Genomic DNA, 27,698 nt, shown 5'->3' on the forward strand with positions numbered 1-27,698 from the left:
GCGGGGCCTGGCGGCGGCCGGGATTGGTGGAGCGGCGCAGCCAATGGAGAGGCGGCGCGCGAGCTGGGCGCGCTTGCGCGGCGGGTTTGAATCGGCGGCAGCCGTTGGTGCGGGCGGGCGGCGCTGGGGCGGGGGATGGAGGCGGCCGCGCGGTGAGTGGCGCCCCCGGCCCTTCCCCGGGAACCGGGGGGGGGGCTGTGCTGGGGAGGGGGGGCTGTGTCTGTGAGGGGGCTGTGGGGACGTGTCAGGGGGTAAGGAGGCCCTGGGGATGTCTTGGGGGGGAGGGGGGAGGCCGGTGCCGTGAGGGGACGCGGGTCTCCCGTTAGCCCGGCCCGACCTGCTGCTTGTCCCGTAGGAGTTACGAGGCTCGGATACAGAGCTACCAAGGGAGCGACCCGCTGGATCCGTGGGACAGGTCAGTGCCCCTCCTGGCTTGGGTGCTGGTGGAGGTCCTGATGCCAGGCACGCATGTATCTGGCTCGGTCATGTTTCAGGTATGCGCAGTGGGTGGAAGGATGTCTTCCCAATCAAGAAAAGCAAAGCCGCCTGCCAAATCTCCTGGAGCATCTTGTGAAGACATTCCTCAGCGATGAGAGGTACCACCAGGACCCAAGATTTATTAACTACTGTATTAAGCTGGTAGGTATATACACATTTGGGGATTAAGCTATCCCAAAAAATTAAAGCTATCTCACTATTCTTTAGTTCTGTGACCGTAAGTGAGTTTTACTCTGTTTGCTAGGCTGTGTGTGTTTGTATATAGATGCTTGAGGTGGGTCCCCTTTCCTAGGCTTCTGCTGTCCCCCTTGTCCTGCCCCACAAACTTCCCACCTTGTCCTCTGTTGCCCCACCTAACTGTGGGCTGTGATTGCTATTCCTCAATGTGTTTAGTTTAAAATCTTCCTCACCAGGTTGGCAAGCCTGTTAGCAAAGGTGCCCTTGCCATGGTGTATCAAATGGCTCTCATCTTTCCCTAGTAGCTCTTGATCCTCAGAGAGGATTTTGTGGTCAAGCTCTGCCTATGATGTTAGCCTTGTAGCTGGGTGTTAACTTGCAGGATGCTTTTGCCTGAGCCTTTTCCCTCCAACTGTGAGGTGAAGAACACCTGGGTTCTCCTGCCGTTCACCCCAGAGCTCTGTAGCTGCGCTTAGTTGTCCAAGCTCTCCCTCACCAGAGTAATTTGTGCCCACATGCACAAGCAATAACGGGCAAGAGTTCAAGGATTTGGTGAGCCTTTGCTATTTCTTTACAGTGTCCCAAATCCAAGCCCTTGGCAAGCGACAATTGTGTTCTTGTTTGGTGGGTACCCTGGCTTTGTGCCTAACTGGGAAGAATGGAGATTTTCCTTTATGCTTTTTGGTATCAGGAGGTACAGCGCATTTAAACGATGAGTAGAGTAGCGTATGTTTTTCTCTTGAATCTTTGTCTAGACAAAAATTTACAGCTACCGCTGCACTAGTTAATTCTATCGGAGCCTGGCCACCTTTAATATGAACAGTTTTACAGGCTTCCCTCCCTCCCTCCCCCCCCCTTGTCTAATGTAGGTTGACCTATAAGTGACCAAGTCTAGACAAGGCTGTGAGAGGAAGGAGAGCACTCCAGGCTGTAGCACAGAATTCAGATATGTTACTCTCTTCAAGAAATCTGAGAGCTTTTTCAGTCTTGCTGAGGGGTAGTGAATTTTTAATAACAAGGCTGATTTCTTTGGTTTTTTTTTCTTTTAATTGTTTAGTTTATGAGAGGTATCTTATCTACTAACTCTTTTTAAGTTTAGAAAAGAATAGTGCTCTTCTAGAGATTTTTTTTTTTCCTGTAACTTTCTTGAATGGCTTTTGAAAGTGCTGATGGGTTCTGTGTCTTTATCTTACGCAGGGAGAGTTCATCACTTCTCCTTGCCAATATTTTGACTACCTGTATGGACAGGGAGTTGGTGCCAGGACATCTACTTTCTATGTTGCTTGGGCTCAGCAGCTTGTAAATGAAGGCAATGTGCAGTGTGCTGAAGCTGTCCTTCAGAAAGGACTTTGCAACCAGGCACAACCAAGAGAGAACTTGCAACAGCTGTATCGGTAATTCTGATGTCTTTTACTTGTTAAGCTATTCGGATAGTGTTCAGTTAAATTTTGTTCTTGCCTACGTATGCCCTGTGCTATAGCAGAGGTAGACTAATGATCATTTCTGTGAAGGTTATGTACAAGCTTAACATTTGTGCTTCCTTGCTGTTCAAAATGTCTTCACTTACAGGCTGTTACAGAGGATGTATTGAAAAACCTGAACCACAGTGTCTTCAGTAAAGTAGGACCCAGAAAGAAAATCCCTCAATTAGTTAATTCATTTCCAGTCTATTCTCTTTTAAGTAGATCTAAATTATAAAGGTATATAGCATGGCCCACTTCAAGCAACCTATCTTGGAAATACTATGTGTGAGCTTCATTACTTGGAAAAGCCAGCAATCGTTAGCATGGCTAACTACTTGAGTTTCCAATTAGTGATGTCTGTATACTTTCCACAGTGTATGAATTGGCTGCAGTGTCAGGATGTCACTCAACCCCTGTAGGTGCATGTGCTGTCACTGCCAGCTGAAAGTGTAGTTCAGCTACAGCTGGACCCTCTCTGCCTTTGGTTTATAACCACAGCTGGAGCTGCAGAGAAATCACATGTCAATTCCTGATTTTGTGAGACGGATTTTTAAGGAAATGTGGGGTTATGGGTTTGGGGGGTTGTGTTAACAATAAATACCTATATCCAGTTTCTTATGGTGTATGTCACATAGCACTTATCTGAGAGTGGGTATCTGTTGGAGTTCAGTATTTAGCTATTGGAAGCACTAGGGTTGGTGCTTGTGACCAGATGTGTTCCCTCTAGTGATGATAAAACAGGAACCCGATTTCCATCTCTTGCCGCCCATTACAGAGTTGACCTTTTTTTGTTTGTTTTTGAGTATGTAAGGGAAACAGGGTATGTCCATATGCAGTTATAAGTGTCCTGCAACTAACCTGAGTATTTTAATGTTACATTTCTAGCCATGATCACTGTTTAAGGAAACCGTAGTTTCTTGGGGTAGGGGGTGGAAAGAACAGACAACAGACTTGATGATAGTAACTGACATTTCTTTCTGCTTAGCTGGCTGCAGAGTTATGAGCCTCAGAATCCTCCTCTGATGCAAGGTGAGGCTAAAGATAATCTTCCCGTGAACTGCAGCTTAGTTAGATGAATCATCTGTCTTAATTGTAGATCTGAGTAAATTGCTAGATAGCTTTCAAAAAAAGCCTGAATGGGAGGTGTATTTTCTGTTTAACTAAACAAGTCGTCCATGCGTGATTCTGTTAGGTACTTGTTTTCCTTTTCTGCCTAGCTCTAATAGTGTGTATTTTTCATCAGTCAGTTTTGCTGCTGTGAAGAAAATTGTTTCATGCTTCTTTTCTGTCAGATCTTCAGTTAACAGAACTTTGTATGGGAAACCTATTGGGTTGATTCTGCTCTAGCCAAAATGTTAAGGCATCCATCAGAGGTTTATTTCAGTAAAGCAGTTAAAGACTGAGATCTGTTCAATATAAGAATATTACTGTACAAGTGTACAGAAAAGGCTCATTCTTATAGCTGGGAATGTAAACAATGAAAATGAGGAAGAAGCTGAGTCACAGTTCTGAAGTGACACCGGAACTGAATGCAAGTCAGAAATTTGAGCAATACTATTTTAATAATAAAACTTAAAATTCAGTTTCGTGACCAGCATGTGCCCCTTGCTAGATCTACCTGATAGCTGCACTCATGTTCTATATGATCGCTACTGAAATTATAGTGTCACTTTCCTTCAAGCATGTAACAATGGGCACTCTGGAACACTCAGCTGAGAGCTTTAATCAAATTACAGAGTTGGTTTAGTGACTATGAAGTGTAAGGAAATGGCTATAGGAACTGAAAATTATATTTTTTCTGGATATCTTTAAAATTCTTAAAGTGAATGTTTTCAGAATGAGGTATTAGCTTTCCTATGCTTGACATTATTCACAGAAATTAATGAGTAGGAATCATTTTCCCCTTTATTAATGTAAGCCTTTGTTTTTCTCTCCCAGTTGCTGCTGTTACGAAGCCACTTCAAACTTCCTATGCTGAAAATCAAATGACTCCTCGAAAAGATGTTCCAAACCTTAATGATCCAGAACGTGTTTGCAAAAATCAGGTAACTGACTCTTAATGAATGACTTGGAGATGTTTTTCTCCATGTCTCCTTGCCAGGTGATTTTCTTTTTTGAGGGAGAGATAACATCCCTATTCTCTGCAACTCGCATGAAGTTTAGATTGATGAGCTTGACTGACTAAGGAAAAAGATAAAATATTCTAACAACATCTGCCATCTCCAGAAAATGTTACTGATGTTTTTATGCTCTATCTGCATAAAAAATATCTCAGTTGAAAAGGATTGGGAGACAGTTATTAGTCACTCAACACATGTCCAGAATTGCAGGCAGAGAGTGATGTATCCAGCTAGTTGGCATTCCTTGGAGGAATAGTATTATGTGTCAGTTATACTTCCTGGAAATTGCCTGCACTGGATTTTCATGAAATTCAAGTTTAGTTTTTAAATACCTTCTTTAAGAACAAATAAAAGATAATCCCAGAGGAAGAAGAGATGTTTCCAGACTAGTCCTCAGTGGGTTAGAGGTTGCTATAGGAGTCAATCTGCTGATCTGGAAAATCATTAGGAGATGACTTGCTCACAGTTGACGAGTCACTCTGTAGGGGAATGTTGGTAGAGCACTCTAGTTTGCAGTTCAGTCTGCAAAAAGTTCCAGTTGAAGTTCTATCCTTGTACCTTGTGGAGTCCAAATCCTGTCACTCTGTGGTCTTCCTTCATACTTTCCCCCATTACAATAATAAAAAAGTGCTATTTGTAACTTAGATAATGAATACTAGAATACAGCACTCTTGTTCCTCTGAGGTTTGGTAAAGCTAGTTACAATTCCTCACAGCCAACCTGATGCAATAAGTGAAAGGTGGATGGGAGGATGAAATTAAAGACTGTGGACAGGAAACTGATGTAACCCTTTTTCTCTCTAGTTTGTTCTGTCCTCTAAGGTGGTTGCAGCTCTTTCAGTTTGATGTCACCTGCAAATGTTGAAGAATGTCTTGGACGATAGAATAGGGCTTAAATTCTATCACATCTGCTACCTGCCCTTTAGCCCTGAGACTGGGCAGCTTGCAAAAGAAAGCCATACAGTCTGTTCTTAACAAACCCGTGTGTCCTGTAACTTACACTCTTGTCTTTTTGGAATAGAAACTACCTGTTAAACTAGTTCCAAAATCCTTCTGAGAGCTGAGGTTGTCCAGAACTATGTCTGTCTGTCTTTAGTTCTCTGGGATCTTGCCTGTCTTCCAAAAGTTCTCAGAGATGACAGCAAACTGTTCTATGGCTAGTTCTTCAGGGTGAGCTTCCTAAGACTTTGACTTGCATACCTCTCTTTTTGAACTGTTTTTGCCATGCTTGTGGCATAAATAGTTCTCTCTTCAATTAGAATTAAATATTGTGGGCTTCAAGATTGCTGGTCTGGTCAAAATGGGTAGTTAACTATAATGTCAGATTTTTTTTTTCCCTTCCCTGCTCTAGGGTCCTGATTCTGCTGGTACTCAGTCCTGCTCTTCTGGTGGAACAGCAGAAGTGTAAGTAAAAAAACATATGGATATAGTCACATTAGATTTACTCTTGGAGCATGCTAATTTTTCATAATGAACTTAAATAGAACATTTTTACTTTTCCTTACAGAAAGTACATCACATACATCTCCAAATCTGAAGTTGTTCCTAAGTCATCTTCAACTGTCGTTGAATGTGAGCAGGTTGCAATGTATGATAAAAGCCTGCTCATTTGTGAAGGCTCTGAGCTTTCATTTGAGGAGCTAAGAGCCAAGAGATACTTCAACAAATACGAGCGCCTCAGAAGACAGAAAGAATGGGGTATTCTTCTTTATTTCCATCTAGCTACTTCAGAAATAGTTATATTAATTTCTTTGCAACCTCTATATTGAAGTCTTGCCCCTCATAAATTCAGCGCTGGCATGCTTGTAGCTGGAATGGTCTGAACACACAGACAAGGCAAAGCTTGTAGAGATAGTACCTTTTGTTTGTTGCATGATTACAGTTTAGAGGCAAAGTAGATAGACAATTCTGCTTTGGGTCTCAGAGGCAAAAAAAGACCAGCCACTCAGAAGCGAGTTAGTCATGTATCTGACCATTTAAGAAGAAGAAAAAAAAAAAGTTGTTATCCTTGGGATAGAGGGGATGCTGAAATAAAAAAGTAATAATAATATTGTTTGACAAAGAAAAAAAAAATGGATAAGCTATAGTCAGTGGAACGGAAAGTTTCAGTAGTGAGAGGGAAGATGAAGTGTTTCTGAATCCGGATTTTTTTTAATTATTTTTTTAATCCATTAGTTATGTTAGTTATGCATGATAATTTCTAGCAGGGGAAGCTCTTCCACTGGGACAGCAAGGTCTGTTGCCACCCAAACTTTACCAAGGGGTCACTTTGATAGAATCTTTCAGAGTTAGTTTCCTGTTGCCTAAGGAGGGGTGCTACTAGCACGCTTGCAGCAGGACAGAGCTTGCCACCACTGGAAGTACATACCAGCCTGGTGGTATACTGGCTTGTGAATTCTCTGTAGTTTGTAGCAGTTCCCACCTGCTAAAACGCACTAGGGCCACCACTGTTTGCCAGGCTAGTGTTCAGATGGTGTTGCATAGCTCTCCCTTGAGGAAACAGGGCTGAGAGGTTAAATATAGTGAGTCCTGGGGGGAATTTCAGCTTCTCCCTACTTTATCCCCCAGAGCCGAGTGTGTTCTTCCTGTGATAGTATAGACTATATGTCAGATTTTAAATTCAAGCAGCTTGTAATGTCTGAGTGCTGATGTCTTGAGTGCTGAGAAACTCGGTGGGTTACTGATTACCTGTTCTACTTAATATAATGGTTTTATCCTTAGAAGAAGAAGAAAGAGACTCCATAAAGAGGAAAGAATCAGCTCTCCTTGAACTGCAAGCCCTTCAGCAGAGGCTGGAACAGCTCACTCAGCTCACCAAAAGCTTGGAGGAAACTAGACTGGAACAGTCATCTGCAGTGTCAGCTGAGCCAAATAAGACAATGGTAAGTGTGTACTAGCAGGACCCTCGTAATCTCATAAAATTTAACCATGTGTTAGACTGTAGCCTGAATAGTGTATTAACCAAATCTGGAAGTAAAGGCTGCAATGCCTAACAAGTATAGATAGCCAGCATAATTTTAAATACATAATGAAATATATTTTAATTGTTAATTCCGAACGCTTGTTTTTGCTCCTCTGCAATTCAGTTATAGCTACATGTGAAAGTTGTCTTTTATGCATGATAAACTGTTCTAGTTACCCAGAAATAAAGGGTAAAACAGCAATAATTATACCTGTTTGTGCATTTTTTGGGTGTAAAAGAAAGTATGTTTCTTATCTCTAAAGGTACATCCACGTGTGACACCTGGTGTAGCTCTGCAGCAGAGCTGGATGACATCTTGTCAAAGCTCAGATCTGCAAACTCCTCGGGGTCTGGTGCCAGACCAGCCTCAGTCAAGTGCTTTATCATCTACTGTTCTTACACTGCAGTCTGTTGAACCAGTTGGCCACCAGATGACATCAGCTTCCTTGTTAGAAGCAACATATAAGAAGGACACATTCAAAACTCAGCCAGAGTTTGGAGGACTCCAGAACAGTTTGTTGCACACTCCATTCAATAATGTTTCGGCTCAGGAACGGGCACATCTAGACTTGACTCATAATCAGAGCACTGGAGAACGGTATGTATAACCAGACTAATTCTTGCTCTGCAAAGTGTGCAGTCTTCAGTATCTACAATCTGGCTGAGAATTAACTAAAAAAGGCCTACTTTTTTTCCTCTTTGAAAAGAAATCAGAAGTAGCCTGTGGAAGATAATGACAGTCTTTGTACAAGTTAGCACAACAGGAGGTTGTGCTAGGCTCTCTAAGGAAAGTGTCCAGTGATGTAACTGTCCTGTCTCGCAGCCCAAGCTTTCTGTCTCTTATCTTGACCAAGAGAGGATCCTTGTGTTTTAAGACTAATGTGATGATATTAAGGGTCTTGTGAGTAAAGACTTTCCAAATCTCAATACTTTAAAGTACTTCAGGAGAAAAAATTTAATTACAAAATTACAATATTCAGGCATAGATCAAACTTCTATAACTGACGGTCCTAATTTGGATTTTGAATTCCTTTAATCTCAGTTATGACAACTTAAACTCAGGGTTAAAGTATTAGGGCAAATTCAGTGTGTCATTGAAGGAATTACTCAGCGTTGGTTCCCCTGATCTGCCTAAAATAAACAAAGGGATATGCTCAGTTCATGCTAATCCTGTATGTTGCATCTTGGCTGTGAAGGTCCATGGAGGAGAAAAAATTGTATTTATGTGTACTTTGGCTTGTGTGACTGAGCTAATACAGGGCATAGGATTGGGAGGAGGACATGGAGAAACTAGGCTGGCAAAGTAAGCATGGCTGAGTAGGCTTGGCCAACTAGAGGAAAGAAAGAGTTGTCATTCGCTTTTATTATAGAGTTAGTTGGAGGCAAACTGAATCCAAGAAGAATATTTAATCTCTGCATTTTATCCTTTTTAAAGGACTGTCTCCTGCCTTTCAGGATTTGTGCCTATTGATAACTGTGAGAAACTTGGGCATTTTTTAATAACATTCTAAAGGATCTTTGACTTAATCTGTATGAATAAATAATACAGGCATGATGGCAAAATAAAGAGTAGTTCAAATGCTGTAATGGCTATTAAAGTGACTAAATTTCATGTCATATGTAAGCAACAAGCTACCAGAAAATGGGAGCCTACTGCTTTGCAACTGCTCACACTGCAAATATTTCTGTTATAGTAGCACTTAGGGACAGTAAGAGTACAAATTCACAAGCATCTGAGTTAATCTGACAGCTGTGCACTGGAAGAATGTTTCATTTGTGCCCATACAGTACAGCCAGTCTTGTACTACAGCTCTGGAGCTTGTCAGACCCTTGTGTGAGTCATTTCAGCTCATTAACCAAGCAGAAGATCAGTTTTGGGGTTTCTGCTGAATTCCCTTTTGATTGGTTTCACGTGACAGTGAGCCACAGACTGAGATTGCTTGCTTGCTCTGGCTTGGTGTGTTGTGTTATCTTGTGAACCAGACTTTAGTTGCACTTTTGGAGTGCAGGCTGCTCAGGTGCTGTAGCACTGTAAAGTCTGTCTTGTTCACGTGTATTCCTTGTGTTACACTCTTGTCACAGGTAGGGTAGCCTTATTCTATTTTAAAAATAGAAATGGCACTTCTTGGTTCACACTGAATAAACTGCAGTAAAAAAGGTGGTTCCACATGGGGAAAAAAAATAGGATCATTAGCTGCTGTCTCCCTAGGATGTTTCCTGTGTTCTAGACTGGGAAAGACCTCCTTACTCCTTGAAGTGCATTACTGTTAAATCTTGAACTGAAGCTGGAATTTAAGAAATGGCTTTGATTTCAAGTTCATGTTCTTAATCTTTCCTTTGAAGGCACTCTAACAAGAGATCTACTGGACTAACTACCACTGTGGACATGAAAGAAGGTAATAAACCAAGTTTTGACAAAGACTGATGCTATTGCCATGACTTCTACTGGCTGGGGATGAATAGCATGTGATCTTTCAATATTGGTGGATCTGGAACATCATGCTTAAAATTCAGCATAAATATGTAGAGGGCTTTACCATGTAGCTCTCTAACTTACACCCAAAGCCTGGGATAAAATGGCACACTTCAGGCATTTTTATTTCCATTTCATCTTAAATAGGACTCACTTTTCTCATAGCTGCAAAGGTTGCTTAACTATTGAAACTCCTTCCCAAATGAATTGTACAAGCAGTAGAAATTTTCTAGGCTGAGATCCTCTAATCTGGTCTCTAGTGGAAATTCTGTAAGCTAGAGATATTACAGGCTCTTCATTAGTTTTTTCCAGAAAATAAATGTCTGAGATTACACAGAGTATCTATGGTCTAAGAGCAAAGAGTGGATCATATGATTTCTTGAACTTCCATTACAGCATGCTACTTCTGCATTAAGATGACATTTCATGTTCTCAAATTCAGATGGATTTCTGCAGGAGTCTTAATACATAGCTAATTAAACTTTCTGTAGGGTCTTTCGCCTTTTCCTCAGGCATCAATAATTGCAGCCAATTACCACCAGTAGACAATGGTTTGGATGGACCTGTGCTCTCCAGGAAAGTCAACCCTTTGCAGATTTTTTGGGGGGGATAGTATCTTTTGAGTGGCTTAATGATGATTTGATTTGCCCTTGGAAGGGAATTTTCCTCAGGTTAAGCTAGCAAAGTTACTGGGAGCATGCTTTGTCTTCCTGTACTTACCTGTAGAGGTAATGTGGCAGAACGAATAAGATCAAAATATTGAAACTTAATATGGGAGTAATCTGGCTGAAACAGTGACATATTCAGAGAGAGATTGACTATGTGATCTACTAATCCCTTCCAGTTCTAAACTTAGCCCTTACAGGCTGTTTGTATTTCACTAGAACTGTGGACTGATGTAGATTGGCAGCAAACCCTTGAGGCCTCTGAGGTAATGCTTCTCTCCCTTAGTTTTTGCCACAAGCCTCAGGGACCTGAGAGCAGAACTTAAAGTAAGAACAAAAGTAAAATACCCTTTTCCATGTCATCTATTACTAGGTCCCCTGCACCATTAAGCAGCATACCCAGAGTTACCTTAGTTTTCTTGGTTTTCTGTACTTAAAGAAGCCCTTCTTGTTGCCCCTCATGTCCCTTGCTAATTCCAGCCCTATCTGACCTTTCTGATGTTCCCAACTCCATCCCTACACGCCTGGACTCCATATTCCTTCTATATAGTCCATCCCTCTTTCCACCTTCTGTGCACTTCCTTTGAGCTCAGTCAAGAGTTCCCTGTTCATCCACGCTGGTTTCCTGCCTGCCCCTTTGCTAGACTCCCTACATGTCAGAATGGGCCATTCTGGTGCACCGAGGAGGGTGTCCTCAAAGACCACCCAGCTGTCTGAGGCCCTTTTGCTCTTTAGGGCAGTCTCCCTTGGAAGCGTGCCAAGCAGATCCCTCAACAAGTCAAAATCTGCTCTCCTGAAATTCGGGGTTGTCATTCTGCTACTCATTTTGTTTACTTCTCTGAGTAACTTTTCACTAACTGCTGAAAGATTAGTAAACATCCCTGGGTTACTTGAAGAAGCTTTAGAGGTCATTGCGCTGTTCTCTTTTCTAGCATCTACAGTTGGAAATTCTTCCTTTGCTTCTGCAAATGCTTCTCAAGCTACACCAAACACTTCGCTGGGAGGACCAATGCAGGCAACACCATTCAAAGTGCAACCTTCACCTACAGTTCATACAAAGGAAGCATTGGGTAAGCATCTGGAATGAAGTTATAGTCTCGCTGGAGTTAACGGGATCTTGCCTGGTAATTTTAGTGGAGCTGAATGTTTGCTGAGGCTACCTGGTGATATGCGTATGCACGATTTACTGAAAGCAGAAAATAAAATTAATGGTACTGGCACTCTTCTTTTGCAGTTAATTGGATGATCCAAAACTTTGATCGTGTTCTTTAAATACAGTGGGAGTAAAACTTAGCAGAGCATCTATTGCTTACGCTAACATCCCAGCAGCCACATACTGGAAACTCCTCGCTAAGTCACTGATGTTACTGCTAGGCTTCTTTGGGCAGCATGTTCTCTGAGCTCTTGTCTGCACTGTCGCTTAGTGAGTCCTGTTTCTGAGACGATGACCCACAACTGGCAAATGTGGCAGAATGACAGGAAGTTAGTAACTCACCTTTGGTTGACATTGAGCTTTTCCCAAAGCTGAGGCAAGCATGACTTATGCTAAAGGTCTTTGTCGATTCTAAGCGTTGCTTTTTCAAAATACTGAAAGAAAGGGAAATAGCAATTGTATTTCTGATGTCAGACGTGAAGTGATAATATTCTGATGCTATTTTATCCCTTCTATACACTTTACCACCTGCCATGTCCTTCTGTTTTGATGTTAAGCTTGTTAACCACTATCACGTAGCAAACTCCTGCAGCTGAATATAGATCTGCATAAAGAAAATAGAAAGAAATCTGGTGGTGTTCATTAGTTTTCCAATTATCTACAAAAGATAAAGGAGAGTTTGCTATACAGTCAGGCACTTCTACATTTTTTTAAAAAATCTCATTTTTGAAAAAGAAAGTGAAAACAAGGTCATGGCACCAACAGGTATATGTCCATTAAGTCTTTGACCTTCCTGTGTTTGCTCAGTTATCTGGAGTGCTTAAATGTGAAGTCAAGGAATAACATAATGGCTGACACTTGATTTGTCTTACCGGTGACTCCTGCATGGTGAGAAATCTGAGAAGCTTTTTCTTTGTTTTTAAAGGATTTCTAATGGATATGTTTCAAACACCCATCTTGCCTGAACCATCTCCTCTTGAAGAAAGTGAGGAGCAATTTGAAGCCTTTTGCAGAAAAAGTGGTATGTACTGTTATTTTTCAGTCCGTGATATGTCATTCTGTAACACTTCCCTCTTACTTCCCCAACCAGTCCCTGTATAATTCTGAGACAAGTAGTTGTTTGAGTAGGTGTGGAATGAAGAAGCAACTTCTTTCCCGATAGTGAGTTTAATTTACTGATAAGTTCTAAATTCTGATGCCCAGCCTAAGAAAGGCAGAAGCACTTCACTGTTAGCAAATCTATTAATGTCTGTATTAAACAAGTTGCTTCTCTGTAGACAATTCTCTCGCGTTTAAAACCTAAGTATGAAAAGAGCAGAGCTGATATGAGTATGCTTTCGTAGGAGAAAAGCTTTTTTTTTTCTCTCTCTCTAAAACACTTGTCTCCACCCTTTGTAAATCTTGAGCATCACAGGCAGTGTGAGCAAAAAAAGGAGAATATAAAGGCAGAGTAGAGCAGGTTGGGTGTTAGTGTCTGAATTGCAAGCTTTTCAGTAACAGTTAAAATGGTCCGAAAGTCAGGCAGTAGCACTGGCTTACTACAGGGGGCACAGATAGATCTCAGTTACAGCTGATCAGATGCAGGGCAACAGGGAGATCTCTGTGCTGGCCACTCTTGGTTCGGGTATCAGCTGTTTGGTTGGGGTAAAAACATAGTTCTTCTGTATGATCTTCATTGGGTGAAGATAATATCAGTGATGTCTTATTTTAAGAGCCTGATGGAAGTCTGAAAGTTAATGACCCTGCCCCTGTCGTGCCTGTGTTTTCTATCTTTGAAGATGAGAATGAAAAAGAGAATGGCAGGTAAGAGAAGCAAGTAACAAAATGGGTTCTGTTTGTTAAGAATTACATATAGGGTTGATTCTGTGCCATATAATTTTGCTATGACTGCATTTGCAGTATTGGGATTGGCTTGAATAAAATGACTAGCAACTGTGGGGAGGTGACATGAGAAAGATTTAGTTGCTTTTCTCTGGAATCGCACAACTTCCCTGTTTGGACAGTGTAATTAAAATGCTGGAACTTCTGGATAACTGTGGATAGCTTGTTGTCTTTGAGCTATTGTAATTTCTCTAACTTTCAGCTGATGAGGTTCTTAAAAATTCTTAGTTATGATCAGTCTGCCTTGGAAAGATTCTGGGGAAAAGCTGTTCTAAACTGCTTGTTTTGTCAGGATCCCACAGCATAGAAACAAGCCAGAAGAGCCCAGAACTATTGGAGAACGTCCCTTGACTGACTGTGCAACACGTACAGAAGTGAGTGCTTGGACTTACTCTAAGAACTAGCCTTGGAAACGGGTGATGTAGTTAGAACGGGGTATTGGAGGCAGCTGTATTTAGCAGCATCCTGCAACAATCTTCATTTTATCCCAGTCCTGCAACATTCTTTTAAACTGTATCTAGCTGAAGTCTAGGTACCCTTTTCTGCCAAGGGGACAAACATTTTCATTTGTTAATTTTCATAAAATTTCAGAGAGCTTAATAGTGGAGACCTCTATCCTGCAGCTGCTTGAGGGAGGAAGGGCAGGGATCAAGAGACACTAATGTTTTACTAACCACCGAATAGTTTTCATAGCCAAGGAGAGATATAAAACTATATGCTGCTTGGCTATAAGTGATCACTAAGTAATGAGTTAGGCTTTTCCATACTCCTATGGCAATTTTTTGCTCTCTGCCATTTTGCTGTGAAACTGATAGTTGCCAACATGCAGGTGTGATACCAAACTATGTAAACCTGTGGTTTGGGTCATCTTTTTTTTATTATTTCTCTAGTACTATAAGTGGATACATGCAGACTCTGTGTTACTGAGACTGACTGTAGAGGCTGCTGCTAGGTTACAGTGCAAGTCTGATAGGATGGTTTTGATTGCTTAGTTTTAAACTTATATATTTATGTTCCTGTCTAGGAAGAAATACAGACATCAGAGTTCCTGAAGGATGATACAGTGTGGTATGCACCACACAGTAATAAAACCTTGGCCTCAAGTCCAAACAACACAAGAGACTTTGCACGAGCTGCCCAGCTTGTATCAACACCATTTAATTACTTATCCACACATTCACGACAAGCTTTGGAGGGAAAAGGTAAAAGGCCACAGTAAAATAATGAATATTTGAGGTTCAGTGTATCTAATTAAATACAGTGTAACTCCATTTCTGTGCCCTGGTTACTTCCCAGGGTTTGCTAAATACTTCATGGGTGTGGCACCAGTGTTGCCACCTCTGAGTCCAAATTCCTTGCAGAAGAGCAGGTGGGAGCATGTGCTTGCCCAAAACGTAAGCTTTCCAGGAATTGATAATTGGGGAGGAAGAGAGAGGGTGACAAGACAAAAAAGCTGTTGATGGTGCTGTTGGAACTGTTGTTCTGAACTGTTCCAAAAAGTTCCCAGAAGTCTATGGGTAGTCAAACAATTGACTTAGGTCCCAGTGCCGCCTTCTATGAGGACTTCTATGCTTCTGTGCCTTTCTTTAGGTTTTGAATACTCTCCCCAAATAAATCAATCTGTTGTCTTTCCTTGTGTAGTTTAACATAGGCTTGTTCAGCTATAGCTCTTGTGGTACCTTAGCAAGTTTCACAGCTACAGTGTGATTTTTTTTTTTGTTTTTGTTTTAGCCTTCTTGTCTTGGTAAAAATACTCTAAATAAGTATTTGATGATGCACTTGCCTTTTGAAAAAAACAAGCATGTATCATTATTTTTACTTTCTTTGTACAGCCCGTGGGGATGACTTGCTGCAAATGGATTTGGAGCCTTCTGAAGCACCAAACAAGCAGGCAAAAGCTAAGAAGCTAAGGTATGGCATTACTTGCTAAGATTTTCAAGACTTCAGATTGCTATGCAGATTCAGAATTATGGCAGAGTAGTCAAGTCTGTTATGCTGTGGCCAGTGCAAATTTTTCCATAATCCCGAACTGATGCACATTTTCATCAGATTATCTCTGCTTAGCATATGTCACAGCACTTTGGAGTTAATTGAATCTGGGTATGGTCACAATGCCATTAAAAACTCTCTTATGATTTAAATTGCCTGACGCCTTGTGTGAATATCAAGGACTCAAACAATTGTACTGATTCTCTAACCATGTATTGCATGTAGGGGGGCAGTGGTGATAAGAGCTAGTTAACAGTACCACTGCTGCATTTGAGGAAGCAGCGTTTGCCGAAAGGTGTGGATGAAACTGAGAGGTTCAGCAAATGTCTGACTTGCAATGACTGGATGGCTACAGTTAGTGAATCTGAGTGCAAATTTGAATTTGAACCTGCTTGCAGCACCCTTCGTAAAAGCTTCTCTGAGAAGCTCAGCCAGTGTCTTTTCTGTAATGCACACTTCACACCCAAGTGGAAGAAGAGCTGTTTCGAATGGTTTGGTAGAGATACAATTGAACGGAGAACATGCTATGTGAATTTGAAGGCAGACTTCACCTTGCCTGTTCTGCCAGCATTCTTCCCTCTCATGAGATGTGTTATCCAGTATATTACTGATACAGAGGTTAGTTGGAGCAGCTCAGCCAAGCTGCTGCTAGGTACACAAAGAGACATAGCTTCAGTGTGGAGTTCTTGGATACTCTGGATGCAGAAGCTTTCGTAGAAAACAGTCTGTGAGTATCAGTGAGGAGTTAATGAATTTAATACGTAAATGAATCCTAGGGGCAAACGTGAAATGCTGATTAAGATTAGTCTAGTAGGTTATGGCTTTGTACAGATTGATTCACTATTTGAAGTAAAAGAAAATGTAGATAGATATGGAGTGTTTTGGTTGTGTGGGGGTTTAGGATTTTGTTTGTTTCTTTCTTTCTGTTCTTATTTTTAGTTGTTTACTTTTTTTTATGAATAATCTTGCCCAGAGTTGTTTTCTGTTCAAAAACAAATGATGTTTGATATTGGGAAGAACGTACAGTAGGGTCATGTTCTCCAGGTTCACAATGCTAATAGATTTGAGCATTGTTTGAAAAGGGGAGAGTGTATCACACGCGTGGTATACCTTAGTCCTAATGCACACTATTCTGATGTTAAATTTATTGTGCTTCATATCTTAGAAAATCATGAAGCAGTAGTGGTCAGTTTTAATATTAACTGTCCAAAATGTTTTAGTGGGTCAGTGTGTGAAACTGTTCAATTTTGGCTAAAATTATTGGCCAATTGAACTGAAAAGTTATTAGACTATGAGTAGCAGGATATGACCAAATCTAATTTTTTTAAGAAATGTCCACTATATTCATTTTGATTTCTTTTATGGCAAAGGTTGCAAGCAGGGAGTTTTGACATACTTTTGGCTTACTAAAGATGCAAAAAATGCTATGGCAGTACTGTCAATTAACAATATTTTGTTTTCAATATGTAGCCCTGCTCTTGAATGCATTGCGGAACAAGGAGAGCTTCAAGGAAATGCTGTCTCTACAACTGTTTCTCAAAAACTACATGAGCAAACTGCAACTAATAGAACTGAATATTCCTTGTCTGCTGGGGTGGACAGAATTTCCATTGAAGAGCTGTCTGGAACTCAGCAGGACAGAACAGACAGGAGCATTAGAAATTCAGGTATAGAGCACTGGCTACAGTTTTCTTCTGTCAAATCAGAGACTGGAAAGCAGTGTCATGTTTTTGGAGCAGTGGTTTGATCCAACAAAAAGGTGGTTGCTGAAGTGAGCAAAACTGCCTTGTAGCTCCTGCAAGGAGACTACTGTTTATGCACGATGATGTAATTTCATGTGGAAGGACAGGCGTGGGCGATAGCTGCATTATATGATGCCAACAATACTCTGAAGTGCAGGAGTATTCAGGAATACCTTAGGATTCCTTACTAGTTCAGGCTCAAAGACTTTACTTCAGAAATATGTTTTCAGCTTGTGATTAAAAAAAATGGGAACAAATTTATACCTACACCTTCTGGGCTTATTTAAAAAAAAAAATTGATTATCAAAATCAATGCCTACATAACTTATCCCTCTTTCATCGGTGACACTTGTTCAAGTATGAGCTTGTGTTACCTCTTTTAAATGACATTTTGCTTATAGCTTAAATATCTTTCTTTCCATGAAGTCCTTGTTGAGGACCCTTGGGATGAGGAATTGATTTGCAAATTCTTATCAAAGCTTCCTAAACCACTCAGTACCTATGCCAACTATTTTGAATGGAATTCTACTCTTCCATCCATCAAACTGAAGACTGAACTCCCACTGGGTAAGAGCTACTTCAAACATTTCACTTTGAAGCATTTGTTGCAGTTTTTCCAGGGACCTTTAAAGTACTTTTCTAATCCAGTTTACTTATGCATATATTCACAGTGTGCTCAAGAAATAGCTTCCAGATTATCTAAACTTCAGCTTTGAAGTTAAACCTGTTTTTGTTTCTCTTCTGTAGTTGAAGCATAACAATTTTTGATTAGCTGTTCTGAAAAGGGAACAAAGAAACCTTTTCCTAGTAATATGTGACACAGCTCCAAGCTTTGTATAGAACAGCAGCAGTCCTGTTTCAACAAAATCTCTATGACGGTAATTGCAGTGTATTTGCGTGACTTAAACGTTAGTGTTTACTTTTTAAGGAATTCGCTTTGGAATTTCATTACTTCCGGGCAGTCAGACTCTAAACATTGTGGTTTTTAGTAAATGGTGTTTCATGGAACTCTTGATCTCAAGAGTGGTTATGGGTCCCCTTTTATGGGAGGGGATGGCTAGCAAGGAGACCTGCAGTGAAAGGCCAACATAAAAGTTACTGCTTTAATTTGCTGAGCAGCAATGTCTTCTGTGAAGTTTGCAAGAAGGACTTAATGATATTTATCTCTTTTTTTCCCCACAAAAGGTTCCAACTCACTCCATGTGGACTGCTTGCTTGGAGAAGGAGCTTTTGCTCAAGTCTATCAGGCTTCCATCCTGGATGCAAGTAACCCTAAAAACAATCAGAAAGTAATATTGAAGGTAAGTAGTGTTGGTTCAAAAAAATGGAAAGTTCTGGGGTCTTAATGTAATCTGACACCTTCTGACACCCTGGATGGATTCTGCTGAGCTTGCTTGTTTATAAATACAAAGTAAGGCACTTTAGTCTGTCCTCAAAGCCTTGTTCAATTTGAGTGCTTTGATATCTGATACATTTTCTTCCTGGAAAGTTATTTAGCCACCAGACTCAACTTACCTCTTCACCTTCTCTTTAGAAGTAGTCATAAGTATCCTAAGTCTTATGAACTACAGCAAGGCTCTTTTTCACCTGAACGAAGGCAGTTATTTGTGTGCATGCTCTTAGTCCACAGCAGATGAAAATTGATGAAGTTGCTCAAATGATTAGCTCACTCTGCAGGGGCCAGTGCTTCTTGCAGATATGTGCCTGCTACCTTTCCACTGGCTTTTTTGTACTTTGACAGCCCTGTTGATGGCAGCATACGTGTCAGTTCTAGACTGAGCAGCTCCCGCTTCTGCTCTGCGTTGTCTTCCAGGCTGCTTCTCAGCACAGGAATGAGCAACTGATGATAGGATGTGTTTAAACCAGGACCAGTGCCAAAAGGAAAGTGTATGTGATTGCAAAGTCAGCTTAGTCCAAGAGGGTTATACTAGATCGTACAGTTACTGTAGCTTGGTTGAAATGTGGTTGTGTGACTGAATGATCCCCCTCAGGCTCTCCACATCAAGTCTTTTTTCCTACCTTTGGAGTCTTTTTGTGGATTTCTTTTGCAACAGTTAAAGCTTTCAACAAAGAAATCATTTTAGTATCACATCTTAACTGGGAGTTTTCCAGTATGTAAAGGTGGCTGTTTTAAGATGTTTCCTTTTGAACATCCGATATTTAACATAGCAGAGAAGTAAATAGGGAGAATAAGAAAGGTTTTTATGTTTTGAATTCATTATCATAAACAGTCTCTCTTAAACAAAATATATGTTGCCAGCAGGAGGCTGAGACATCAGCGTTACCAAAAAAAAAAAAAGAAAAAAAAAAAAAGGACAGTTTACTAGGAAGGAATATAAGGGAATTGAGGCTGTGGTTGAAATCTTGTTTCAAGAGGATTAATCGCTGAGTGTACTGTCCTGAAGTTAATCACTGTGGATATAAGTATTCTACTTGATTAAAAGAAGTGCCTAGGTACTTGAGTCTGTCATTATAACACTGAGATGATCTTCTGCTTTAATGCTAGTAGATTTACCTACTAAATCAACCTTTTGGTTACAGGTCCAAAAACCTGCCAGTCGTTGGGAGTTCTATATAGCAACACAACTGGTAGAAAGACTTAATCCAAGTATACACCATCTGTACATCCACTTCTATTCTGCTCATTTCTTTCAAAATGGAAGCATTTTGATTGGTGAACTCTACAACTATGGAACATTGCTGGTAAGTGTGCTCAGCTTCTGCTCCGAACGTCTATGTTCTTACTTCTTAGACTGTTGTTGCATATTGCAATATTCAGAAGTCTCTTCTACAGTTGGCTTTATAGAGCTTTACTGTGAATGCACGTTGTGCTTAGCAATGTGGACCTGCAATCCATATTAAGTTGTTTCTGCGTAGCTGATGGTTCTTCCCTTTCTCCCTTCTGTTCACAGAATGCCATAAACATTTACAAAAAGCTTCCTGAAAAGGTGATGCCTCAAGCACTTGTAATCTATTTTGCTGTAAAAATTCTTTATATGGTAGAAGAGCTCCACAACTGCAGGATCATTCATGGTGACATTAAACCTGATAATTTCATCCTTGGAGAAAAGCAAGTATTGCCCTTTACTACCTGAGGTGCCAGCATATCATTGTATCACAGTCTTGATACTTATGTGTTCGTTGCCTGTTGTCTTGGTTGCAGGTTTTTGGACAATGATACATGTGACATAGATGGTCTCTCTCATGGCTTGACACTCATTGATTTGGGACAGAGTATAGACATGAAACTCTTTCCTGAAGGAACTGCATTTACTGCAAGGTGTGAAACGTCTGGATTTCAATGCATTGAAATGCTGACACAAAAACCATGGAACTACCAGGTATGCGATTGTGTAGACAGTCTGAATATTTGCAGCTTAAAAAGCAGGCATCTGACATGAATAGATGGAGTATAGAAATATTAGACTTTTGCACTAGCGTGGCAGATTCAACTCTTGATGCTCTTTGCTCTAAAGACATGATCCTGAACCTTCTTACAGTGCTTGCCCTGTTGGCTCCTTGAAGATTTTTTCAGGTAACTTTTAGTGGGCTTGAATGCCTATTTTTAATATGGAACTTGTGCATGCTTTGTTTAGACAGACTACTTTGGCATTGCAGCAACTGTCTACTGCATGCTCTTCGGTACCTACATGAAAGTGAAGAATGAAAGTGGTACCTGGAAGCCTGAGGGAGCCTTCAGAAGGTTGGTGTCAATCTCTTCAGAAACTTCCCTTTAGTAGAAAGATATATCGTTAATTTCAGTTTTGAGGTTAGTTTCTGTCGTAGCTTTTAGTGTTGCTTGCACTTGCCTTTTTGATGTTCTAAAAACTGTGGGTTTAATTCATGTTAATGGTGTCACAGACTTCGCTGATTTAAGTACAGGAAGCATTTCGGCAGTGGATATGGTGAATTGCATGGCATCCCCATTTTCTTGGTGGCTGAAAAGAGGAAACTACAGCTCGTGAGGAAAAACTGGGCTGGCTCACTAAGCAGCAATGCCACAGAGGAAACTGCATTCTGTTCTAGTGTGTGGTCTGCAGTTCCTCCAGTCTGTAACTTGGAACGTAACAGGGTAAACAGAGGAAAGTGCTTTAGCAGTTTGAATTTAGTTATTTGTTTTTGATTTATTTTTGTTGCTTTGCAGGGTTGCTAATGCCGAACTGTGGAAAGAGTTCTTTGACAGTATCCTAAACATTCCAAACTGCCATAGCCTTCCCTCTTTGGGAGTTTTGCGCAAAAAGCTGAAGGACTTATTTTGCAAGTCATATGCAAAGGAAATAAAATTTCTTCGGAACAGACTTGTTGTGCTCCTCATAGAACACAAACGATCACGAAAATAAGCGTTTAGTTCACCATGCTACTGATGAGTGAAATTTTATGTATGTGAAACTTTTTTTGTAATAACTTGTTTTAAAAATAAATGTTCTTAGGGTCAACTTCAGGACTAATAACTAGAGTCTTCCTATGCTTTCATGAAGAAAATTACATAAAAACAAGTAACGTAACTTTATGAAAACCAGATAAAGTGTTAATCTAACTTGCCCAGCTTCAGGCAAGTTAAGTTAGAGGCAGAGGCATTTCAGAGATTGTCTATAGTTGTACTAATATGTTGTATATTCTTAGAAATAATAAAAAAGTGAAAAGTATTGTACATATAAAGTAACTGCTCTCAGCCTCCTCTGTGATCTAAAAAAAATCATAGAAGCATTCAGGTTGAAGGGACCTCGGGAAGTCATCTAGTCCAAACTCCTGCTCAAAACAAGATCAGTACTGAGTTGAGACCAAATATGTTGACAATACATCTTGTATAGATGCTAGCAAAGATATAGGTATAAATGTAATCCAGTCAAGTGAAGAGCAGGCTGCTCTTTGACACATAAGGTGTTCAGGGTACATTTTCCAAAGATGAAGAACAGAGAACAGAGCCTTCTGGGAGGAGCAGGTGTTGGAAACTTGAATGTGATTCCAAAAGTTCCTAGCAAATTGAAATTCTACTGTCATGAAAGACTCTAGAATCTGTTCTAAGAGAGCAAGGAAAACAGCAAATGGAAGTGAAATGGTGTGTAATAAAGGCTAAGAGAAAGTGAACTCATGTAATTTTCTAAACTTCATCAAGAAAAAAAATTATGGCTGATAGGCATAAGGAGGATGGGTTTTCTGTGAGGACTAAGAGAAATTCACATGTGAATGATAAATGACAGTAAAAATAATAGAGATATATTTAATAACTTTTTTATTAGGAAAGAAGCAGGTAGACTTACTAGTTACATCTGTAGTGGAGGATGTTCCATATTTTAAATCAGCAGGCTGATTTAAAGAAGAACTTAAAGACTGTTGAAGACTTGGATGAAAAGCTGTTACTATACCAGAGCTATCCTGGCATGCTGGGAACTACCAAAAGGCTGAGTCAGCACTTCTTGTTCTTGAAGAGACTGGCATAATTGTAGTCGGGTTAGTCCATTCAACAAACAGTAAAATTGCTATTGGATTACAATGTCGTTTTGTTAACCTGCATGACCTGGTGGAAAATAAGTCATGTAGTACAAAGCTCATTCACTTCTTTTGGTTATAGCTAGCTAAATGATTTGTCATCTTTAAGCTGCTTGTGCCACAGTAATTAAAAAGAAAACTTGTACATGCTGAAAAGTGCATGAGAGAGGAGTTAAGGACTGGATAAGGTTACACTGTGGTGAGGGAATTAATGACTGGTTTGTTTTTTGGGGTTTTTTGTTTTTTCTCTTAAAAGGAGCTTTACCATAGATCCCTTTAAGGCCAGCATAGGGTTTTTTTTTCTTTTCCACACTCCTTCTCCCCCACCCCCTGGTGAAATTATGTATGAAAGCCTGAGCAAACATGTTGGCGTTATTGAGCAAACCAAACTATATAGTGTCCTTGACGTTCTGCTTATCTCAGAACCATGTGATGAAGAACCTAGACCACAACCAGAGAGAAGGATTTGTATGGTGGAGAAAAAGGACTTTGAGTAAATTTTAGCGGGGTCTTGCCAAATCAGGTACTCGGCATTAGCTTTTGCTTGTTACTATGGCAGAAAGGATTGATGTCAAGCATAAGGATATAGATATTTTAATGAGTGACTACAGCATGAGCGATAGTACTACTATGAGAGATCCAGATATAAACTTTAAGCTGGAAAAGAAGAATGTAAGCTCTCCAATTTACAAACAACTTTAAGTGCTGCAGGCTGACAAGGCTTTGTGTGTTCTTTTTCCCTCCTTGCTCCCACAGCAGAGACTTGCTTTGTAGGCTGGACTCTGAAATGTGTCCATTTAGGTGGACAGGTCCTTTTTTTTTTTTTTTTGACTCATCCATGATCTTGCTGTGCATTTATGATGCTAGGCAGTTACCTGTTCCCTAATCTAGCGAAGTACGCAATATAAACCAGCACCCGGAAACTCAACACAGACATTTCGGATGACCTAACTATTGGAACAAGGTACAACGAATGATCAACTTGTTTGTTTCAGAGCAAGGCTGGATGCCTTTTAGGAAGGTGTGCTTCAAGCGAAACAAACAGTTCAGCTTTCGTTAAAGTAGCAGTTGAATAAAATAGCGTGGATTCTGTGATATGAAGAGCTTAATAGTAAAATAGTTATACAGAATGACTAGGAACCTGTTATATTCATGCTCTGAGTGGGTTCTTGCACTTCAGTTTGTTGATGTTGCAGATGTTTGATTAATGTGAATGCTTTTTTAGTGAAAAATAATGCAGATTCCAACCTGGAAAGCACCACTGTTATAACTCTGGTGTTGCAGACTCCAAAGGACTGCAGGAGCATCAGAGAGGAGGACTTGGATAGGGCTGATGCCTCAGTTTCTACAGCCTGACCCTGCCATGTATATCGGAAGTATCTGGTTGATGCCTGTACTGGTAATACTGGAGCCTGCATTGGCTGTGTTGTGCTGGAGTCAGCCAGTCTGGCTGTTTCACCACAAAAAGACCTCTTTGGTACGTGTAACTCAGCCACTGTAATCCTGGTTTTTGTGGTAACAAAACAATTTGATGTGGAGGGTTTTCATGTACTGGATTTTGTTCTAATGCTCTCTGTTAAATCTAGAACAGTTAAACTTTACTGTGTTTATCAGTAGTAGTTTATCTACCAAAGGTCAAAGTGGAGAAACTGATATGATTTTATTGGGTGGGGTACTGTGACTATCTAATTAGCTGAAAACAGCTCTGCCCCTAGGGCAGAAAAAGGCAAATCCTGCAGGGCTTGGAGAGCCACAGAGCTATTAAATGCAGAGCGAGCTAGAGCACGGGAGAACCTGGCTGATGTGCTTTAGCAAACCGCTATCGCTAGCGGTGCTTGCCTTGCTGGTACTCTACCATCACTGCAGAAGATGATGGAGACTAAGCACTGGTGACCTGTATGAAGAGCAAAGGGGACCTTTTTTCACCCTGGCGCTTCAAGAAGAATCCCTGAAACTAGTGGGGGAAATTCGGGGCTAGAAGGAAGCTGCTAGGATCAGTGCAGGGCTTGATTCCCTAATATTTAGGGGCTAGGCCTCCAATAATGTGTGCTATCAGAAAATGCTGTCATCAAAGCTAAGGACCATTTAGAACTAGCTGGCCCCAAGGACTGAAGAAACTGTGTGCTTTCCAGAGTTGTTACATTCCAGAATTATTTATACTCTAAGGAGGGCCAGTTCCGCTCATCGTCACAGCCTTCTCTGGTCTTTATGCATAACAGATCTTTCCTGAGTGCATACAAATTACCTGCCCTACCGTTCTGCATGGGATTGTCTGGGACCTTCTATAAATGGATTAATATTTTTAAGACAAGAAAGAAGCTCCCAATCTGTGGTTGCCTCGGATGGATTTCTGAGGCTGATAGACTTGTTATTATGAGACAACACGAGTTGCCACTAATCTCTACAATCTTCCCCACCTACTTTTAAAATTTTATTTGAAATGTATCCCTTGGTAGGAGGCTCTGCCCCAGGACCTATGAGGTTTGTTAACACCCTTGTTGGGTGAAAGATGTTTTATGGTAGTGTGTCGTCTTGGGTTTGGGGGATTGATTTTTTCTTTCTTTCTTTCTTTTTTCCCTCCTACCTCTAATGTAGAAAGCAGAATAGTGGCTCATCTGGACTAAAAAAACCTGAGTACTGTGTTTAATTTTTGGGAGGGGTTGCATTAGCAGCAACTCCCTACTGTTGCAAGGATGGAAGTATTTATTTGTTCCCTTGTGTTCACATACCTCCTAATGTGTATACACCTCCCCTGCAGCTAAAGTCCAGGATCTCTCTCTAAGTGTTCCCTTCTCTTGTTTGATTAGATGCCTAAAACACCAAAATGTACTTGCCACCTCTACATAGGCTGGCTGACTGTTTGCATTCAACTAGAACTTAAGCTGTATCAATGGTTCTGCTAAAGATCAGACCAAGTCATCACAGAATGGTCTTGTGGTCCCTGTTCGCCCAAAAAAGCCACCTGCAGGTAACTAATGAACACATGAGGGGAATGCTGTTTGAAGTCATTCACAAGACGAAAACACAGATGAGCAATGCTACTCAGAGTGCTGTTACTGCAAATCTTTGAGGTTTGTGGCTCATATACATTCAAAACCCTTCTGCTCTACTCTTTTTCTCAGGAACTTCTAAGTTGAAAGAAACTGAGGTTAGCCAATTAGATTTAGATTAGATAGAACTTAAGTCACACTTGCTACTTTTGCTAAATTCACTTCTGACCGGTCACATCAAAATTATTAGAGAGACGTGGGCAAACCTTTCTCCTTACTGAATGGTTACTTTCTGTTCATCTTGAGGTTTCCCTTTAATTTTGCAGAATATTGTGTTATGGTGTCTAGGTGCATCACCCTGGAAAAGTCCAGTGAAGCATCCCTTAAAAGTGTTCCTTAAAGTGTCTTTTTTTTTCCCTTCTTAAATCTATTTCTACATGTTTCTTAATTACAGTGGCTAATGCACTAACATACAGAATCGTAACTGGCCATGTAAGTCAATCATCCTCATTTGCATGAGGTCGACTTGACTTTATAGGTATTTAGTCAAATGCTCCATGTCAGACCAACTTAGCCTTAGCCTGAACTGCACAAGTTTCCCAAAAATCTATCAGGCAACTCAAGCACCAGCTCCACAGAAACATCTGAGTTAGGTTTTCCTTCTTAACCAAGGAGCAAAGAGTGTAATCTCTTGGGTGAGAAGTGACCTCACTCTTTTGAATCAATGTATCTGCATTTGCTTATGTTACACAAACATCTTAGGTGGAGGTTTCCTCTGCTTGCCTTTCTTCCTTTTCCTCCTCTTGTCTTTCCATTTCTCTAAAGAAAGAGCTGTTCAATGTGTTCATTCTTGCTGTAAAAAGACACCAGGAGTAGCTGGAGCTGAACATGACCTACAGGCACTGCAAAGGCAGAAATGGGCTGAAGCTTGCGATGGTGCAGATGGGCAGCACCTCTCTCTCGAGAGCTCCCGTTCCCACAGGGCAGCCTTTCTTTCTGTTGCTCTGCACCCTTTAGCTGGGGCATGCACAGAACTGCTAAGCTGAGGTTTGCCCCTAGAACTAGTCTCTGTGACCTTTTTCTAGGGCTTAGAAGCTATTAATCATTTTTGAGTGCTTGCTAGCTGGGTTCTTGCCTGTCCAAGCGTCCTGACCTACCTTCTCTCTCCTCTCCAGGATTCCCATCCGGTGGCAAAAGCGCATTGACTGCACCACCCTGTGACTTGCAAGCTGGTAGCGGCTGTGCGCTGGCGTGAGCTCGGAGGAGCTACCTCTGCTTCGAGCAGGTGCTAATTTGACCAGTTGCCTAAAAGGCACACCACAGCTTATTAGTGCATTCGTTCGAGTTTTTGTAGCCGTTGATTGATCTTGAGGGATCAATCTTAAGGGCTGTGTTCCTTGTGTGCAGAGAGTTGGCAGCACTTTGTGATTAACGCCTTGCAAACCGTGAATAGGGGATTGTTCATGGTATCACGTGCATCTTGTTGAGAAGCGAGGCTTGCTGGGTGTTCTCTCCCCGGCGCTGGGATGCTTCTCTTCGGGCCTTGTTTCTGGGCATGACTCAAATGGGAAGGTGTAACCAGGAGTTACAGTGGCTAGTGTGATTCGTAAGGATGATAAAGCATGGGAAATACGAGAGCCAACAGCACTACGTGCCGGCTTCTGGGGAAATTAGTACTCACACGTGTGCACAGCATGTGAAATTACTGGCATCCAGACTTTGTTAGCGTGATTTTGTTGCCTCCGATTCCTCTTCACTCAAGCTGCACATGAGTGACGTGTGGACCTAATCCTGTTATGCAGAATTTGGATAGAGATCTCAGTTTCTGCTCGAAGTCTTGTTGCCTCAGGGTTCATTCTCATCGCTGAGGCTGCAGTCTGTAACAAACCACTTGGCTCTCTGAGGGTCTCAGAAACGTCAGTTCAGGCGGAGCTTACTACAGTACCGGAGCAATGAGATTCAGTTATTCTGATATTGCTGCATAATCATGTTCATATGGTGTCCTGACTGTTAGTCCTGTAAAGAAAGTAGAAAGAAAGGATGTTTTATCAGCAGGGAGGAAGTTATCTTAAAACTTTTGGATAGATGAGAACAGC

General features: G+C 40.9%; 1 protein-coding gene across 2 annotated transcripts; it reads left to right on the forward strand.

The window, feature by feature from the left end:
* Positions 1-17: 17 nt before the first annotated feature.
* On the forward strand, positions 18-21,781 carry BUB1 (BUB1 mitotic checkpoint serine/threonine kinase). 2 transcript variants are annotated; one of them, XM_064510061.1, is made up of 25 exons: positions 18-152; positions 356-415; positions 495-639; positions 1,873-2,069; positions 3,124-3,167; positions 4,077-4,183; positions 5,609-5,661; positions 5,765-5,955; positions 6,979-7,139; positions 7,483-7,817; positions 9,563-9,615; positions 11,290-11,427; positions 12,436-12,531; positions 13,223-13,313; positions 13,684-13,765; positions 14,416-14,593; positions 15,224-15,302; positions 16,851-17,047; positions 17,549-17,689; positions 18,308-18,423; positions 19,664-19,825; positions 20,035-20,192; positions 20,286-20,463; positions 20,719-20,825; positions 21,267-21,781. In XM_064510061.1, exons 1-25 carry the CDS (start codon positions 136-138, stop codon positions 21,460-21,462), a joined length of 3,282 nt encoding a protein of 1,093 aa, XP_064366131.1. In that variant the 5' UTR covers positions 18-135; the 3' UTR covers positions 21,463-21,781. The 2 variants fall into 2 exon arrangements, with proteins under 2 accessions (XP_064366131.1, XP_064366132.1); XM_064510062.1 differs by having other exon boundaries at positions 6,982-7,139.
* The last annotated feature ends 5,917 nt before the right edge of the window (positions 21,782-27,698 follow it).

The sequence above is a fragment of the Dromaius novaehollandiae genome, chromosome 3 (genome assembly GCF_036370855.1).
Source record: "Dromaius novaehollandiae isolate bDroNov1 chromosome 3, bDroNov1.hap1, whole genome shotgun sequence".
Lineage (NCBI taxonomy): Eukaryota > Metazoa > Chordata > Aves > Casuariiformes > Dromaiidae > Dromaius > Dromaius novaehollandiae.

Excerpts from the sequence above, each read along its gene's own strand:
- BUB1 (XM_064510061.1), top strand. Across the intron at positions 7,818-9,562 it reads AATCAGAGCACTGGAGAACG|GCACTCTAACAAGAGATCTA; the intron begins GTATGTATAACC and ends TTTCCTTTGAAG. Across the intron at positions 15,303-16,850 it reads GCAAAAGCTAAGAAGCTAAG|CCCTGCTCTTGAATGCATTG; the intron begins GTATGGCATTAC and ends TTCAATATGTAG.